General features: G+C 37.0%; 1 protein-coding gene across 2 annotated transcripts in view; it reads left to right on the top strand.

Moving 5' to 3' along the window:
* The window catches only part of nlgn3a (neuroligin 3a), a 160,429-nt gene that overhangs the window by 21,193 nt on the left and 118,991 nt on the right, over positions 1-20,245 (top strand). For both annotated transcript variants that reach the window (XM_026940522.3, XM_026940523.3), the window contains exon 2: positions 18,740-19,395. In XM_026940522.3, the coding sequence (XP_026796323.1) occupies positions 18,942-19,395 (454 nt within the window). In that variant the 5' untranslated portion in view covers positions 18,740-18,941. The remainder of the gene's footprint in view (positions 1-18,739; positions 19,396-20,245) is intronic.

The following is a 20,245-nucleotide window of genomic DNA, read 5'->3' as shown; positions in this document are numbered from 1 at the left end:
TGTTAAGTACAGTGTAAGGTCATGTGTATATCTGAAAATACAGGAGGAAGGTTCAGCACCAAGGACAGCACCACACTTCCCCAAATCCAGAACGTTAAAACAAGCAAAGCGGCAATAAAACACAGCCCATTCTATTTATCTGAGAAGCCCACACAACCTCTGGCCAAGATTTATTGCCCCAAATGCCCACGGGTACCAAATCTTCGGACTGCATTTGCCAGGGATATTGATAGAACATACTGGTAGAGGGAAATACACTGGAGACTAGCGCACACATAAATACAGAACCAGTGCACTTCCAAAATATGTTTTACCCTGTAAATGCATTATATACTATATAAAATGAATCATAAATAGCAGACTTGTGTAAAGCTTTAAATAATTGAGATATTTTTCATGTTTAGTTTAAGTGTTTGCATCTCTGGATAGTTCTACTAATGCAGCTCTTTGATGCATTAGCCTCAAGAGAGGAACAAACAGGGAATAAGAGAGACAGCCTGGGAGCAGCTGCAATTAATGTGCCAGGATTACAACTTTCTCTCTCTCTCTTTCTCTCTCTCTCTGTCTCTCTCTCTCTCTCTCACACACACACACACACACACACACATTTTTTTGTTGTGCCAGTATGTGTCATGCTCCAGAGTGCATATTTATTCTTCACCTTCCATTAATCCATTAAAGTCATATCAGACAAAACTTGCATGTACAGGTTAATGTGTTGTTTTAACATCTACACTTAAGCTTATGGCAATTAGACTGTGAGAGAATATTGACGTAGCCTTGGAGGTAATACATTTGGTTGGAAAGGCACTCTTTCTATTGTTGCAAAAAAGTGTTTAAGACAAATATTGTCTTGGTTGTATTCCCTTGTTAAAATTCATATTGGCTTACTAGGGAGGAACATTACAAACAAAGCTATTCAATCTTTTTAATTTATTATTTTAATGAAATTCTAGTCTTCTGTGCTTTAATTGCAAACTATTATGCATAGTCATTTCTGTCGTCGCTTTATAAAAAAAGTCATCTATTGTAATCTGATGCCTTGATTTTAAGTCTGATTTGATTTCACTTTTTTCACTCAGTGTTACATGAGATATTTGAGCTTTAGTGTGAATTAAATAAATGTTATTTGTTTGCCATTTATTCATATTCCTTCATATTGCAAGATTGAGAGACTTGAGGCAGAATTTGTTGTTAGTCTTTGGATCTGGCCTACTTTCACTGAGCTGTTAGTTTTGCACTGTAACATACTTTGATGTTTTTAATAAAGGGAAGGAAGTGCTACCCACACGGAGCCTGCTGCCTTTGTTGTCTTCTGCTTGTACACACACATTGTAGGCGGTGGAGGCCAATTCAATTCTGTTTCATGCACACACACATACACATTCTCGATATCATTTCACTGAGCTGTTTGTTTTAGAGAAAGAGAGAGAGAGAGAGAGAGAGAGAGAAAGAGAGAGAGAAGCATTTGACCCTGGAGTAGCTTGGCCAGAATTTTACACAAGTTAAAGATAAAGATCAGTAGAAAGATTTGTGATGATTTGCCCTACTAGTGTAGAAGGTTGTTGATTTAACAAATAGGGGTGTATCACAATGACACACTATCTTCATATGTGTATTTGGATTTAAACTAGTGCTTCTTATTTTTTTTTTTTTTTTTTTTTTTTTTTTTTTTTATTAAATATGAACTTTACCACTGTATGCCCCCGTAAACAATGGGAAAAAACCCAGAGGAAGAAATGCCAGAACTGTCAGCATGATGTGTGAATCCTGGCTCTGCCAGTTCCTCAACCTCATATCACTCGTGCAGGACTTTTTAATCCCACTCATACGGTTATTTTTGTCTGTAGCTGTCTGCAGTATATTTTAATCAGTATAGTTGGTTCTATTTTCCAAAATGTAAACAAACTAGTAGCCTAATTAAGCCACCACAACCCTAATCAGACATAAGGATGAATGAATGAATGAATGAATGAATGAATGCTGTAAATATGGCTTTCTTTGTCCCGCAAGCTTCATATCTGACCTCTCGCACACATCCGCATGAAAGTAAAAAAAGCCACTTCTGCAGCTATTTAATTGAATCCAGCAGGATCCCAGTTCTAATGTCCCGTGATCCTTTCTGGCAAGAAGAGAAAAAAATAATAATAGTATGTCTCCTGCTGTATTTTGTATCTGTTTAGAACACATTATCTATTCATTCCTAATAAAATATTAATAGTCTGTTACATCCCTATGAACAACTAATTCAACCACAGTGTAAGGTCCATAGTAAGCAAAACCAACGTTGATATCTAATTCTAATCTAAAAACTAATAACAATCAATTCGTTCACATACTTCACTCGTACAGCTTAATCTTAATTTCAGCTAAAAATTTTCTGAAAAATGCTGTACATCATCCACACATTATGTACTTCTCTGAACTCTAAAATGAAGGTTATGTGAAATTAACCTTGCAGGGGAGTTAATTAGTATAACTGTGCTGTAAGCAAAGCGATTTAAATGAATAGTAAGGCCAACAAATGCTACCATGACTCTTTGACCTAATGCGTCATTCATTGTTACCTATACCAGCATGTTACGGTTGAACTAAGTGAAACATTACGTCCCTGCACTTCATGACTCTAAATAAATTGAGAGTGCTAAATAAAGGCACAAATGAATGGTCTTAGGAGGGCTTTTACAGCTAAGGTCAGTGCTGAAAGGGGGAAAAATCTGATCTATTATACTTTTTTTTTTTTTTAAATACTCAATCTCTTTCTTTGCCAATTCCCACTTGCAAATTAGAAATGACCCCATGCATGAAATCATCTGCATTTCCTCTTTCCTCATTTTTTTTTTTTTTCGATTTACTTTTCATGATAGCTGGCACTTTTCAATATAGCCAGACATTCACTTTCAGCTGTACCATAATTGAAAAAGTATTTAGACTCATAAATCCTTATTGTTCCTAATCATTTTTGCAGGGACTGTGCTGTATGTTATTTTTATAATTAGTATTCTGAATTCATTTTTAAACCAATAGCTTAGGCTGCAGATAAAGTAATAACTCCGGGTCAATTAAATGAAAGGAATGAAATATTTTAGGCAATGATAGAGGATACTGGACAGCTTTAACACATTACCAAAAGAAAAGAGGATTATTGCCTGACTGCCTTTCTGATTGTTTGTCCTTTGGATACCTCTCATAGAAGTGAATCACATATTGTTACAGTGACTGTCAGTTCTTTTGTCACCTCTCATTTCCAGTCGTGATGTAAAATGTCCTTGGGTGGAGTAAATATAGCACAACATTCCATCTGCACACTAGTCCCATGACAAAAGATGAATCGAGTTTGGCGTCTCACCTGCAGTGTAGCATTTATAAATCTGTAATTAGACGCAGCTTTTCTCCCATTTCAGTGTGAGTTATGTATATGTGTAAAAAAAAGAAGAGTAGTATGTCAATCACAAGCTGTGAGTAGTATTCTTGGTCAAGTGGGCTCATTTCTTTCAACTGACTGTATAATGAGCATGGTGTTGTGCTACCTAAATAGTAAAGGCCATTTCACTGATAGTTGTACATTCAGAGAAAGTAATATTTTCATGAAAAATATCAAGGGGGTCTCAGAATTCACATTTAGTCCATGTGTGGATTTAAATGACCTTTTTTAGATTTTTTTTTTTTTTACTAAAAGTCAAACAAAAGTAAACCAATTTTCTAGCATGAAACTTGGTAAGGTGCTTACCATAGTGTGCTCATGTATGTAACAGAGATGACGTTCGAGGCTGTTTGTTCTAAAAAGTAATATGGTGAATTGAAAGTGGTAAAAATAAACAAATGAATAGATAAAACACACACACACACACACACACACAGAGTCCCTGTCACATCTACAACAATCTGAAAGGGGTCAGTAAATAACGACCCTCATTTATCACTCTGAATATGAGCAATTATTTTTTTGTAAATCATTTTTTGTAAATCAAGAGCATTTAAACAAAAAACAAAACTGGTGTTCATGAAAATAGATTTAGTTCGGAAAAACATTCAAGATCCTACAGAAGCTCCTGAGTCGTATACCGATGATGATGAAATGGGATGATTGGCATTGATGAACATATGTATGTGAATATGCAAAAGAATCAGTGTTAATGAAACTTGTAAATCTGACAGGAATTTTTAATTTGTTTTGGAGTACAAAAACATTCACACACATTTCTACTAAAAGATTGATTAAAAAAGCCCATCGTTACAATTTGCTAACACTTGAGATTATATAATATGACATATTGAGTATTATAAGCTATATGTTATATTTCTATTGCTATAAATTCAAAAGTGATGGTTATTCCAAACCTTATAGTATGTGAACAGAGTATGAAGGTGAAAGGGCACAGCGCTGTGAAAAGGCTGGTGTAAGTCTGAACACGAGCGGACAGAGTTGAGTGACTTGTGTGGCGCCAGACACTCTTAGCTTGGATGACTGTGAGTGTCTGAGTGCCTTATGGGTGTCTGACTCTTCTCTTGATCATTATAAAGCTGTGTGTCCGTGTGAGCATCTGTGAATGATGACCAGCAGCAGACAGTCCTAAGAGCTGTAACCGAGTCTCGTAGGAGTCAGCAGTAATAACGGTGCCGCTCCCTCAATTCACAGGCAGTTATATTTTTCCTAGTGACCCTAACATAATATCGGCCATACACATCCTTTAACACTTTAAACCTCACAGGAGCCATAACTTCTATCACTTTCACTGCAGTTATTTTTCATTCCCTTTTATCTGAATTATTAACAGGATCAAGATCATGTTAGGAAGAATTTGCACAAGTCAACTCCTATGAATAGTGACTTGTCGTATATTTAAGGTTGGACCAAGGTGTGGGGCAAGTGGTTGTATATTTTATTTTAACTACATTTGTACGAAATCCGGCTAAATTTACCATTCATTGGAATTCGCGCAGATTTTCAATAGGATCAGGTTTGACTTATTGTATTCGGACTTCACCAAGATTTATCTGGTGGCAATATAAAATGTAATACCATAGTAACCACAGGAAATACACATGGGAAGCGCAGTTAGCCTGTACTAGGTTTAGTTTCAGTTTTGCCCTAGTCAGACAGTATATCTCTTTCACTTTTACAACCCCTTCAGACAGAAAAGTACAATGACAAGGGATGCATTACCTAATAGATTTGGCAGAAGCTCTAAATTCAAGGCAGCCTGATAAAGCTTGGTAACACTACTTTAATCAATCACATTGGCCTCAAGCCAATTTAAGAAGAAGACCCACACCAGAGGCAGGCTTTCAAATAGGATTAGAAAAGCTAAACAGCAAGGCAACGCTTCCCTTTAGCTATGACTAGGAAGGAAAAGGATGGCTGGTCATATTCCTGTGACACTGAAGTTGTGCTGTGCTGTCCTTGGACATGTGCAGTAAAAAAATTGGTGTACTTCTAATGAACTACATTTTCCGTCATTCAACTGCTTGCCCACACTAAGTTATTTTTGCCTGATATTTTTAAGAAGGTAAACTCATGACATAGCTGTCATTGCATACCGGGCAAGCTCATTATTGGATCTCATCTCAGCGCCAGGCTGAAAGCAGAGAAATCAACTCCAACCCAATTCCTCAACAGTTGAGCGTAGACAGTAGGCACCAACAGCTCTCAAATCCCCATGTTGGCATGCTCACCTGTGCCCACTGCCCATCAGCAATTTTGAATTCCCAATAGTGCAGGAAGACGCATTAATTTCAGATTAACCTTTTAAGAGCTCAGGGGGTAGCTGCGAAATCCAACTGTGGTGTTGGAAGCCTGGCTGGGTCTAAACTAAGTGAGCGGCCAATGCATCTGATACGTTTAAATGAGCTGTTGGTTCAGCTGGAATGATTGATATCAGTCCAGTAATCCCCTTCCATCTCCCTAAATCCACTGGCTAACATCCCTGATGGAAGCTTTACTCCCCAATGGGGTTGTTTTAATGTGCAGTGCTGTTTAGCCTTTCTTTGGATTATGTGACACACTTTTTCTTTTTCTTTCGCAGCCATCTGACGCCATTCACGATTCTGCTTCATGTTGATTAAAGCTTGTCAAGATTAAATTTTGCCACAATCATCAATATCAAACCAGCAAACATTGTCTCTGCATGTTTTTCTCCAAGACACGAGCTCTGTTTGGATAGGAACGTCGTTACTCACAGAGACAATATACATATCAGCCGCGGACACAGAATGAAATCTTTCTGATAAATAAAATCACCAGAACCTTGATAATGGAAATAAGAAGAGCCGTGGAGGCTCATTTGTATGCAGATGCCAAGCTTCCTGCCTTTGTGCAATTCAGATGCAGACATCTGTACTGACAGATCAAATAAAATACCAATGAATCAGGAAGATACAGGAAACATGTATGTACTCCACAGGGAAGCATATCGACAAATTACTCCTGATTCATTTGTGGAAAAACCTCCGAACACCACCCAGTCACAATGGATAATATCCATTTATACAGCAGTCATCTTGAATGTTTGACTGAATCTTTTAAAATAATTACCATGTCTGCTGTAACCAATGAAAATTATTTCATATGCCATAATGAATCTCTCCTGTGCTCTTCTGTGCTGGATTTTGTTGTATGCTCACAATGGGCCTCATGTATCAGTCTTTCAGTAAAGTTGTGTGTAAATGTTTGCGTAAACTAATCTGTTGAAATTTTCTGTTGGATTTACAAACATTTTGGAAACGCTGATTTTCTTCGTACACGCTTGCGTGTGTTCATCATCTGCAAAGTGCAATGTGCATTTCTGACACAGCTCATTTGCATTTAGTGACACCCACAAAACTCCATAAAAGGTCAAGCACACAGAGGGCTGGAAACATGAAATGACTACTAAACTGTGAAAGAAAAAACAGAAGTGGCGTAAAGTTATTTTGATTCACTTCTATACAAATAAAAAATATGCAGCAGTGTAACAGCGCCTGAAAAGGTCAAAATCTAGAGACAAATTACAAAAAGCTGAATTAAGTGAGGAATTAAAATTAAGTGAAGTGAAAAGAAAATGGAGGATAAAAAAGAACTACACTGTAAATGATCAGGTGATCATGCACACTAAGCACGTCATACAGGGAAACTGCTACTATAAAATTGTTATAAATATTTTGGCCAACATTCTCCAGTGTTGTACAGCATGAAAAATATTAAAATTCCATGCAAATTATATGATTATGAAGTTGATCAGTCAGGGTTTACATTAGTTAGTCTTCGTATGTATACATTTACACACTCAGGAGCACAAGAAGGATATGAACATTTTTCCAGAAATTACAGGGTTTTCTTGTGTAAATGCATCTATGAATGATTTACGAATAAATCTCTTTGTATCTAACTTGATAAATGAGGCCCAATAAAGCTAATTATACTTATAATAATTAACAAAGAAAGGCAAATTCTATCTAGAATTTTATCTATATATTAGACTGAAGTTATAGTGTGGTTTCTCCTTCCTACATTTCCTTCACTCTAAGTAGATGAGGAATTAAGCATTCTACCCACTCTGTTGTTGCAGACTCCCACATTTTTTTCCACATCAATGAGTTATGGGTTCAAGATTCAAGCCGGTTACAAAACACATATTGACACTGCAAATTTCTTTTCAATCTCTGCTTGCTTCTTTGCAACTGTAAGTCATTTGCATGTAAATGGCCACATTATCCTGCTCTGCATTTGGTCCTTTTTGGCATTTGCCATGCATCAAATATTTTCAGGTCTGTATGACAATATTTATTTTTTTCTGTAATCTCAGGTAAAGTGGATCTTACCAAATCTTACATTTCTCTGATGCTAACATTTGAATCAGAGGACAGACAGTACACATACATATATATATATATATATATATATATATATATATATATGTATATATATTTACATTCTACATTCTACATTCTACCCAAAATAAAATATAATACAATAATATAAAAAAAATACAAATACAATAAAATAATGATAATAATAAAATAAAAATTAACACTGCGCTTTGGTTTCTTTACACTTCCTCTCTCTGCATATTAGTGTTAACATGCCACAGAATGTTGCCTGCAAATGCCAAGACATGTATACTATTAATAGCGCTCTAATTTTGCAGTTAACATCTGGCTCTTTTTTTAACAGCAATTATTCATGCGCTGGTGGAGTTGATTTTTGAAGAGTCCTTTCTAAAAGGTCAATCAGTGAGTTTGAGGAGACAGACTCTTGTAGCCTTGTTTGAGGTCATGTTGATTTCAGGCACGAAACGGCTGCGAAATAAGGCTTATGTTTTCCGAATAATAATGCTGCCAGACCAAACAAAGCCATACTGAGTTGGAGCTAGACAAAGCAAACAAATTATTTAATTTGAAACAGAGCCCAAAGATATAGCCTTCTGTATGAGGCTATTTTGCCACAAAGCTTGCAAGGTTGTTCAAATTGCATGTAATTCAGCCCTATGAATTTGGGTGAAAAGCATGAACTGTATTTTATCCATCAAAGTTATAAAATCATCAAAGGGCCGTGTTGCAGGACATTATAGAAAACCACATGTGACACATTGTTTCTTGTTCCCAACAACAGAGAACACATTGCTATCAGCAATTGACCGTGAAACAGTTTAAAAGAAATATCAAAGCTAAATATTACTACCTACGATACTGAAGACATTATACACAGGAGAAACACTCAGGAAGCATAAGCCTTTAGATCAAAATTCCCATAAGGCCATGAGAAAACATACAATTAGCTGTGTCCAAAAGCAGTGACACGAAAACCTATATGATGATATGTATTCATCACAGTACAAACCCTGAGGCTATAAAACACTGTTTAACCAGCTTTTCCTTTGGTACCATGTAGGAGTGTAATGCAACTATCTTTATCTGTATCTATTTTGTGCTGCAAATATCCAGATCTATATTCAGCTTTAATGCATTAAATTATATATATATATATATATATATATATATATATATATATATATATATATATATATATATATATATGTGTGTGTGTGTGTGTGTGTGTGTATTATATAAGAGATAAAATAATAATTTATTAATAATTTTATATATATATATATATATATATATATATATATATACAGTTGAGGTCAAAAGTTTACATACCCCTTTCAGAATCTGCAAAATGTTTATTATTTTACCAAAATAAGAGGGATCATACAAAATGCATGTTATTGTTTATTTAGTGCTGACCTGAATAAGATATTTCACATAAAAGATGTTTACATATAGTCCACAAGAGAAAATAATAGTTGAATTTATAAAAATGACAGAATGGAGATGTGTACATTTTTCTTATTTTGCCTAAATATCGTATTTTTTCATTTAGTACTGCCCTTCAGAGGCTACAGAAGATAGTTACATGTTTCCCAGAAGACAAAATAAGTTAAATTTACCCTGATCTTCAAATTCAAAAAGTTTTCACCCCCCGGCTCTTAATGCATGGTTTTTCCTTCTGGAGCATCAGTGAGCGTTTGAACCTTCTGTAATAGTTGCATACGAGTCCCTCAGTTGTCCTCAGTGTGAAAAGATGGATCTCAAAATCATACAGTCATTGTTGGAAAGGGTTCAAATACACAAAAAATGCTGGAAAACCAAAGAATTTTGGTTCAGGTCAAAGGATTTTTCTGAAGAACAGCAGGCAGTTTAACTGTTCAGGACAAACAAGGGACTCTTGAACAACTATCAGTAAACAAAAAAACACAGCTGTGGATCATTCAGGTAACAACACAGTATTAAGAATCAAGGGGATGTAAACTTTTGAACGGGGTCATTTTTATAAATTCAACTATTATTTTCTCTTGTGGACTATATGAAAACATCTTTTATGTGAAATATCTTATTCAGGTCAGCACTAAATAAACAATAACATGCATTTTGTATGATCCCTCTTATTTTGGTAAAATAATAAATATTTTGCAGATTCTGAAAGGGGAATGTAAACTTTTGACCTCAACTGTATGTGCCCCCAGAAACACAAAAAAAAAAGAAAAAAAAAAGCCCAGAGGTAGAAATGCAAGCATTGTCAGTGTGTGTAGTCTCTGTGAACTCTGGATCTTCCCTTTTTTGTTGCATCCCAGGGTATCCCAGTGAACTGTGAAAAAAAATTCTGAATAGTGTGCCTCCTATTCATTTCTGTATGTATATCTGTTTAGATTACATTAACTGTTCATTATGAATAATGTATTCGTGTTTGGTTACCAATAATCTTTTTTTTTTTTTTTTTTTTAGATTATGGTATTATACAAAATTTGATCTACACAGAACTATCAGACCATCGTGGTTTTAGTATGGCACGTGGCATTTGTGGCATTTTTTTCCCGAATGCATTTAATCAGCTGTAAATTTCTAGACTGCCATCTAATGAATGTCTCTCTTTCAGCTTATTTGCTAGAGAATATTGCGCTTATTTGGGCCAAGGGTATAGTACGTCCCAGAGGAGCTCCAACGACGCATTCAGCAGATAGTAGTTTTCACTTCTATTATAGAGCAAGGGCAGGAGCTGGTGACCTCATTAATTAAGAGGAAGAACCTGGGAAAGCTGTGAAACCAGGAAACAGCCTTGTTATGCATCATCTTAGTTATGTATCAAATGAATGTACAGTATTTCTTATGGCTGCACCAAACTCAATTTTTTTATGTATCTTTGACGCAAAACCAATTCAGTGCTGTGAGTATTGGCTGATCAGCCTCATGGATATGGGGAGACAAAGGGAAGCATGGGGGAGCTCAGGAGAGTTAAGTAGTAAATTGACCTGTAGAATAAAACTGTCTGAGATATGTTTAATCAATCAAAATATGGTTAAAAAAAAAATGTACGCCTACACATAGTTCACAACCCATCAGATAAGAATTTTTTCTATTTTGTAAAATGGTTTGGTCTTATGCATTTTCACAGTAAGAGCTTCCACACCCACTGAAACCTTCATGACTAATTACAGACATTTTCTGATATGAAGAACCTCTAAGACGTTGCGTAAGTCAGGCCCACAAAAAGAAAAACGGAAGAAGGACCGGTTAATGGAAAGGAAGTGTAAGTTCTTAAAGCAATGTTAAAATTTGCTTTAGAATGAATTATAGAATGAGTTATACATTTCATAGGGTCTGTGTGTGTGTGTGTGTGTGTGTGTGTGTGCATAACGAAAGTTAAAATGTTAGACAAAATCACATATGATGATATAGTTCCCAGCATAAATGAGTATACACTAACAGATTTCTCAGAAAATCATCTGTCTCTCTTTACAAATAATACGTTCTATGGGATCCTATACAATAAAATATTCCAGCAGCTCTGGTTTAATGGTTGCCAATGAGATTTGTCAATACAAAAAACAAAATTGGAATTTTTTTAACAAAATGATTTAAGACCATGGTGCAAAAATGAGTACACCCCAATGAAAGTTTTAGGAATGAAACTTGATAAAATGCTAATTAACAGGAATTCAACAACAGGTGAGTCTAATCAATCATCACACAGGTGACTACCAAATAACTGACAATTAAAGGTGGTATTTAACCCATTCAATCCCCTCCCATTCACTGCTCACAATAATGGCACCACGTGGAAGAGAGATGTCACAAGACTTGAGAAAGAAGTCATTTCTTTACACAAAAAAGGTCAGGGCTACAAGAAAATTAGTAAAAACATTGCTAATGAGTCGGAATACAGTAGTGAAAGGGATTCAAAAACTCAAAAAGGGTGGACTTTTTGATTCGCAAGCTCTCTGAGACTTCCAGGCTGTCTATGGAAGCTAACACCTCGAGATAAGCGTTTTGTGCTACGAAGAGTTAAGGAAACTCACCATGCAAGTTCATCACAGTTAGCTAAAGGTGTAGAAAGCCAAACCGGAGTCAATGTTTCATGTGACACAATACGACGTATGCTGCAGAGGAGTGGCATGCAAGGGTGTCCTCCGTGAAGGAAGCCACCAGTTCCCATGTTGACAAAGGTGAAGAATATTGGGACTCCATACTTTGGTCTGATGAGAAAAAGGTAAATCTTTTTGGACCTGATGACATTCAAACTGTATGGCGAAAATGATGAAAAATGCATGGTACCCACAAAAAAAGCATGGCGATGACAGCGTTCTTCTGTGGAGATGTACGAGTGCTGCAGGTGTCAGGGAACTACACTTCATTGATGGCATCATGAATTCACAGATGTACTGCGAAATACTGAAAGAGGAGATGCTCCCATCTCTCTGTGCCCTGGGTCGCCAGACACTCTTTCAACATAATAATGACCCAAAACATACATCCAAGGTCACTGCTGCATTTCTGTGGAAGAACAGGTTGAAAGTGAGTCAGTGGCCAAGCATGTCACCCAACCTCAACCCAACAGAACACCTGTGGGGAGTTGAAAAGACAAATCGAGCATCATTCTCCATCCAGCCCCCAGGCTCTGAAAGAGCTCATTCTCCAAGAATGGAGAAAGATAGAAATGGCAGTATGTCACCAACTCGTTCACTCCATGTCTGAAAAAGTTGGTGCTGTTCTTAAAAATCATGGAGGCCATACAAAATTTTAGATGGTAGAATTTGTTGTAGGGTGTATTCAATTTTGCAACACCTCCTTTGAATAAAATTTATTATTTTCTTATCTTAATGATGTTGGTGACCTATGTTTTTATGTTTTTAATGAAACAAATGTTTAATAAAACTCAGTTTTGACAAAATTCCAATAATTGTTCAGGTGTTCACTGAGAAATAGCTAAGGGGGTGTACTCATTTTTGCTAAGTACTATATGATGCCTCCATTGGCTTGTCTCCACTTTGTTAGTGGAGCCTTAGTAAAACTTTCATGATACATACAGTGGTATTACCACAAATTGCAATATGATTATTTATTTATTTATTTATTTTAACCATATCACCCCCAGTCTGTTCAGAGCATTTGAAAAGGACTCCATGACTCCAGAGGACGTCTGGTTGATTTTGTGATGCCAGGTCTCTACCATGTATTTGCATAGGTTTTGGCATTAGAGAGAAAATACTCAGACTCAAGTTCTAGTGCCATCAAATAATTCTTACAAACTAGAGCAAATTCAAGAAGAAGTCACTGACAGCATACAGTGCAATTGCCACAAGCGTGGCTTGTTCACGTAGCCTTAAACAGTCTGTTTAATCCCATTTGTTGTTTTTTACATTAAATGTCTACATAAAATTATATGTTATTTGTAACTCTTAAACCTATTTAGTGAAGAATCTTCTGTAACCCCTGTTGCCCTTTCAAAATGTCCCCTGAGTAATGTTCAGTGATTAATAGCTTCTTTAAATATCCTACTTCAGGAACTATCATGCTGTCTAGCTGGTCCACTGCAGATCAATACTAGCATTAAAATGTTGAGGGGCAAGGAAATATCTAATTAAACATATCTAAGCTTGCCAATCCATTTTAAAATCAGCTTCTTTTTCACTTTGTGAAATCCGATTTGACACTTTGTGATCGATGATGTTTATTTTCTGGAGATGACACCACTGTTTCGAAATGTATCGTGATAACCCAGGTGACTATTATCATAAAAGTATAATAATATATGACATTCGATGGATTAGATGCATTTGAAGCTGGGAAATGAAAGTCACAGAGAACAGACATTCCCCTCTGGAGCGCAGGTAGTTAGCAACTGAAGTTTCTAATTTGACTTTGAACAGCTTTGATCGTCTCTCTCCTGGAAAATGGTCGTTTAGGAGTACATTAACCTTCATCTATGCAAACTAATAATCTGGTTTGTTCCTGGCCGTGATGCATTAAATTGTTTGAGAAGCAGAATGTTGGGTTTATGCAATGTTGCAAAAGGCATAAATATATAAATGATGATGGTTTCTGGTGAATAAAACCTGACAAAATCCAACATTATATTATAAGTACTTGACTGCATGATGTGTCGGGAAGCAACACTGGCGATGCTGGTGTTAAAAGAAAATTACACTTTATGCACTACTCTATTGCTAAATTATACAATAGCATCTGTTTTGCATTCACACAGCTTGCAGAACAGCTAGACTATAGATTGCACTGCATTTTCTGTCACTGGTGACATTTTCATTTGACACAGAAAGCTAAAATTAAATGGATATATGTCTTCAAATATTATACACTTAAAAGACTGAGGCTTGTATTTATAAAGATAGAGGAACATTGGTCTGCTCCTTGTTTATGTCCAGTCTGTGGTCCTATCTCAAAACAGGCTATAGGTTTTGTGCAGAGAGATAGAGGGATGGGAAGATCACATTTCTTTGTTTTTATTAATTAATTAATTAATTAATTAATCTATTTGTTTGTTTGTTTGCAAACTCAAGATAGTGGTCTTATGATTCCAGATCCAGATGACTTTGCACAGTGGATGGTTAAGTATAAGGATTGGATTTTTTTTTTGTTTTTTTTTTTCTTGTGATTTAAGCATTTGCACTCGTCCACCAAACTCTACTACCACTTTCGTGACTCACATTTCTGTCCTTGAGAGATTAGAAAGAAGCGACATGACACACTGAATGATGTATTGAATAGAATTCTTTTTTATATAGGCAGAAAATGAGGCAGAAAATGTCAATAATGTTTTTTTTAGCTAAAACTGTTCGGGCAGAGTGAAATACAATACAGGAAAACACTTGTGCTGCCTGTTGAGCCTTTCAGGAATCTTTCTTTGCCTTTCACTTTTTAAAAGGGGATTTTGGGAGTGAATTTTACAAAAGTGTCACTTGCAGCTTAGCTACAATGGCATGGGCTTGGAGTTGAGATCTGGACTTGCCCTCGAAATTATGCCAAAATTAAGCAATGCAGTAACTGTTGTTTTTCATGCCAGGATTATTTGTAATGCGAAATATATTTTGACATTTCACAAATGTTTATTATTTGCGTAACACATCAGTTTCTTTGATAAAAAGCGACATTTTTCACAGCAGGCTGGGACCAAATACCGTGACACTTTGAACACAGGGGTCATTGTTGATTACTGCTCTCTTCAAAGTGAAAAAAATTGAAAAACAATTTGGAAAACACTGGCAGGTTCTTTGTGCAGAACAATCGTTTGGGCACTCAAGGTTTTCAGCTGGCTTTCCACCAGCTCAATTCTTTCTGTTCTCTATCATACCATGTGCAGTGTGCCATTTCGCTGCCAGCCAGAATCGGAGTTATGATTAATAGGTGTTACTGAAGTGCTCACAGCAATGTTCAACCTACTTTTTTCCAGAGTCCATAATTACTTTTTAACTTAAAAAAAGTCCTTGGGCAAACTAATACCTCTAATACACCTGAGTGTGTGTTGTGCAAAAACTACATGAACATTAGCATTGAACATTGATGTATTATTTAAATAAAATGATTATTAAACAGTACTGCAGGACATGAATCAAGGTCTAAAAGTTTATGGTTAAAGAAACAAATACACACAGTGAAGGTACAAAGAACTATAACAGGTGAAATAAGCTTTCAAAGCTGTAATGGACCAGCAAATGGACTTAAGTGTCTTTGGTAAAGTGGTTTTCTTCAGACTTACCACTTTCTTCTTTTTACAGCACTTTGTTAACAAGAATAAATAGCAATTTCTTGAAAATAAAAATAAGCCTTTTAGAGCCAACAAATGCACTTAATGCCATTCAGCAAAGTGGCTTTCTTCAAAATAGCACCATTTTCCTGTTTTATAAAAATGGAAGGAAATACAAAACTAGTGGAATGAGCAGTGTTAAATGAGCTCCGGTGAGCTACGTCAGACACTGCTGCACATTGTATGCTGGAGGGTTTGGTCATTTTTCCATAGGTCTATGCCCTGCGAATTAAAGTGCACTACAACAGCCCTAGCCAAAAATAACAAAATTACCAGCTTTAACACTTACAGTGTATATTAAAGAGCAGTGTAGCGACATTGTTTTCAAATGTACACAGCAGGTGTTTACTTAACGCCGGTGATTTGGCTGTGAACTCACCAGGACTACTTTAAAACCCAAGGGTTTTGTTACAGGAATCTTAATCATTGAACCTCTCCTAGTGGATGGAGCTGCGAAGCTTGCATCAAATGTAGCATAGATTTCTTCCTGGCACAGTATCATAAAACATAAAACATTTTTTTTTTGAGCTGTCAGATATATTTTAGACATGGAGGTTCTACGGTGTGGATGAGTGGCAGGTCTGACATGTTTTGAAAGAAGCTAGGGAAAGAGAGAAGGAGAGAGACTAAGAAAGAGAAAACATATAATGGCATGCACATACAGGAGCTCGTGACCACTAATAACCCCTCCCAGCCTGGGCAGTGTGTCTGTGGCCTGTATTTACGACTAGCCTCAAGGCCAAGCACAAGAGACGTTCAATACTTTCTGGGAAAACTGATTGGAGAAAACTGCTCTGTGCTTTTCTCCTTGCCAAGAATTCAGAAGGTGCTCAGAATCACTTACAGTCACGTGACTTTACCACATGGTTGTTATGGTTGATTCTGATGAGCGCAGGCTGTGCATTTCATCCTCTGGCATGTTTATAGAACGATGGGCTCCATTTTTGCAGATTAATACTGAGTGCAACACCAGAGTTTGAGTCGCTCTCCAGCTCAATTGCTTAATTCATCATAGTAAATACAACACAGCTGCAAAGCCATTTACACACCAGATAATATTTTGCTGCGATTAGACAGGCACTGGCTATACACAGCTTTTAACATGCTTCTTTTTGAGACCTGATATGAGCATGAATAATCTGATTGTATTTGACATAAGCTGCCATTTGACGCAGCATTGCTCATCATAGCCTCAATTTTAAAATGTCAGCAGGTAACGTCCTAAATTAAATGGAAGCTTAGTGAGAATGAGTCTGTCAGTTACATTGATCTTCAGAATAATTTATAAATCACCAACGTAATGAGAGGCTTTAGTCAAAGGAACCAGAAGCAATCAATTCTTTCTTTCCGAGTATCTTTCAGTTCATTGAAAGGGGAAAAAAAGCATGTTTACAGCATATTGGACGGGGTTTGATGTACCAGCTGAGCTGTGTTACCTGTGCTTAAGTGGACTCCCTCCCTCTGGGCCTCACATTCCCTCACCGGCCATTTCGTTGAGGGTGATAAGTGTGTTTAGATGAGGTTCACATGCATGAGGTGCAGGAATACAAAAGAAGGCTTTGAGCAAGAGAGAACTGTGACTCGGTGATAAGTGCACCTCGAGGAAACATTCATATTGCTTCTCCCAGGTGGACGGTATACCCTTAAAAGGGTGCCAATACATTATAAATCATTTAAATAGTCAGTTGGCGATGCAAAATCCAGCCCTAAAACTCTGCCTTTCCTTCTGTTTCTCATTCCAGGCCCATGGAGCAATGGCTGAGGGCTGAAGGTCTTAAGCTTTAAGAACTGAAAATTGATCAGTACTGTGTGGAGCACAGTTTCACTCCGCAAGGGACTCCCTTCACTCCGACACTGATTAGCATTTACAATGCACAGTGCCCCTATAGCATTTGCAAATGTGATCTTTCTAGAAGGGCCCAGAGAGCTTTGGCTGCAAATGTTATTTCACACGTCTTCATGTATAAGGTTCAGGTGTGGTAGTAGTGGAGGTGGGACCTTTATTCATTCTACATGACTGATAAAAGGAGAAGATTAAAGGATTAAAGGAAAGGACCTTTTATCTGTGGTGCAAGGTGTACAGTATACACAGTACAGTGCTAACGTCTTAGGCACCCTTTTTTTTTTTTTTTTTTTTTTTTTTTTTTACAAATTCTGTTATAGATTTTTAATTGTATGACTTCTACATTATCGAGTCAGTACAAAAACTTTTTGGATTTCCAAACACTAGTTTTCCAGCACAAAATTAAATGTTACAGAAAAAAGTGTGTATGTCAGTAAAGAAAGCAGCTTATTATGTAAGAGACCAATTTTCAGACAGAAAACATAATGAAGGCTGCTGGGTTTTGCAGCAAAAATAAGAAGCAAATACGACAGTCAAAATCTCCAGAAGAACTGTGGCTGGTTTTGCAAGATGCTCAGTAAAACTTACAGCTCATTTCCTTACAAAACTGCACAAATCGTACCTGAGACTATTAATTTCTTTTAAAGCAAAGCATGACTGTGTTTCATTTATTACTGTTTACTGTTCTTAATAGTATTATTTTAAATGTAGAAACATTTAATTTCATCATTTTTGAAGGCATCTTTGCTCTACAGCATTTCTTTGCATGTACCTAAGACTTTTGTGCAGTAATTTATATGTACAGAGATGATTATTCTCAGTAGGGATGTAACCAAATATGAATACCTTATTCAGAATGAACAGATAATGTGTTCAGACAGACAGAAATAAAGACATGAATAGGAGATGCATTATTCCTTTTATTTGTCAGAAAGGTTGACGGAGCACACAGTTGAGTCTAGAGATGTGCACTGGGTCTGGGGTCCTACAGACACAGCAAAAAAAAAACCTCTGAGTTACACCCGACCACTTTGGGAGTTAAAGTTGAATACAGATGCATATACAGATATTTGGAGCACTAAACAGATACAAATACAAATATTGGTATTGCAATACACCCCTAATCATCATGTACGCCATCTCTGGATTGTATAGATTGGCAGCGTTAGACCACAGTGTTGGTTTATAGTGGCACCACAAATCACATGCCGAGTCCATAAAAGTGAGACAATGTAGTAAAAGGAGAAAGAAATACAAATGGGAGTACTTAGCTATTTGACAATTATCATTAATTCCTTTCCTTTTTTTCCCACATGCAGGACAGAAGATTTGACACGAGGACTAGACAGCGAATAAACACCCAGTTCTGAACAGGAATAAAGAACGCGTGTTTTTTACATTTTTTTAAGCCACGTAGCCCCTCCTTCGTGGCCGATGACAAGAATACGAGTTGAGGGCCTGAAGGACGGAGGCACGTGCTGAGGGAAAGTGTTTGTCGGCATCTTTGTGTTCTCACAGACCATGTGGCCAACAGCGCAGAGGAATCGGCTTTCAGTGGTTTGGCCTGGATGCCATGCCACCGGGCCGTGGATATGGTTATTTTGCTCAGTTTTGGCATTGGCATGGGCGCAGAGCTACTACCCCACAGTGAACACAAATTATGGGAAGCTACGCGGTATGCGTGTTCCACTTCCCAGTGAGATCCTGGGCCCCGTGGACCAGTACTTGGGCGTGCCTTACGCCGCACCACCCGTGGCTGAGAAGCGGTTCCTGCCCCCTGAGCCGCCCTCATCATGGTCAGGCATTAAGAATGCCACACATTTTGCGCCCGTATGCCCACAAAACATCCACAACGCCGTGCCTGAGATCATGATGCCCATCTGGTTCACTTTTAACTTGGATATAGTCGCCACGTATATACAGGAGCAAAATGAGGATTGTTTGTACCTCAACATATATGTGCCAACCGAAGATGGTGAGTGTGTTGGGTATACAGGAAAATAATTCTTTTCACTTCTTTCCTTCTTTGTCACCCTCTGTATTGTGTTTGAAGCATGAATTGTCTGGCGCATGCTGTGTCTGTCCATCGTGTTACCACATCTTGACTTGATCTCCCATGATGTCATTTCATCAGCTCTTCCCTTCCATGCCACTGTTAATGGGTTCCTCTTTTGTGTCTTTCAAGATAAAGCCAAAGAATGTAATCAATCATGAAAAAAGAAAAAAAAAAAGCTCAGATTATAATCAGATATAAAGATTGGACTTAATGATCTTGGTGCACCTCCCTCTCCTCACTGTCTTGACTGTTCTGGGGGATTAGAGAATAGAGATCAGCCTTCTTGATGTACATTGATCCTTTGTAGGGTTGGTAAAAGATGCAGGAACACAAGAGGCCTGTAGCATCAGTCCTAGCCATGTAAGACCCGTTACTATCCTTTTCCCTATTCCTGCTGCCTTAATACTGTATTTATGAAGTCTTTTAATATACACAATATTAAAAAATAATAGTGACCTGGATACCACAGTCAAGCTCAAGATGATAAACTCAACATGAAAAACTGTCAGAACAAAATGTCCTTTCATACATACTAAAATTCCACATGAAAAAATTCTAAGTCCATTTCCTAAATTAAGGAAATGGTCAAAATGAAATATGTATGTTGAAATGGACTTTAAATACATGCCACATTTATTAAACCAAAATTTTTGGTTCCAGTGGTTTGAACTACAAAAACAATATTTTCTGCTTTGTAACACAAGCGTTTTTTAACACAACTCCAATGATACAATAGTAAAGGCAATGCAATAACGAAAGGCTCAGTCGA

This window comes from Pangasianodon hypophthalmus, chromosome 7 (genome assembly GCF_027358585.1).
Source record: "Pangasianodon hypophthalmus isolate fPanHyp1 chromosome 7, fPanHyp1.pri, whole genome shotgun sequence".
Classification (NCBI taxonomy): domain Eukaryota; kingdom Metazoa; phylum Chordata; class Actinopteri; order Siluriformes; family Pangasiidae; genus Pangasianodon; species Pangasianodon hypophthalmus.
This window is presented reverse-complemented; position numbering and strand designations above follow the sequence as displayed.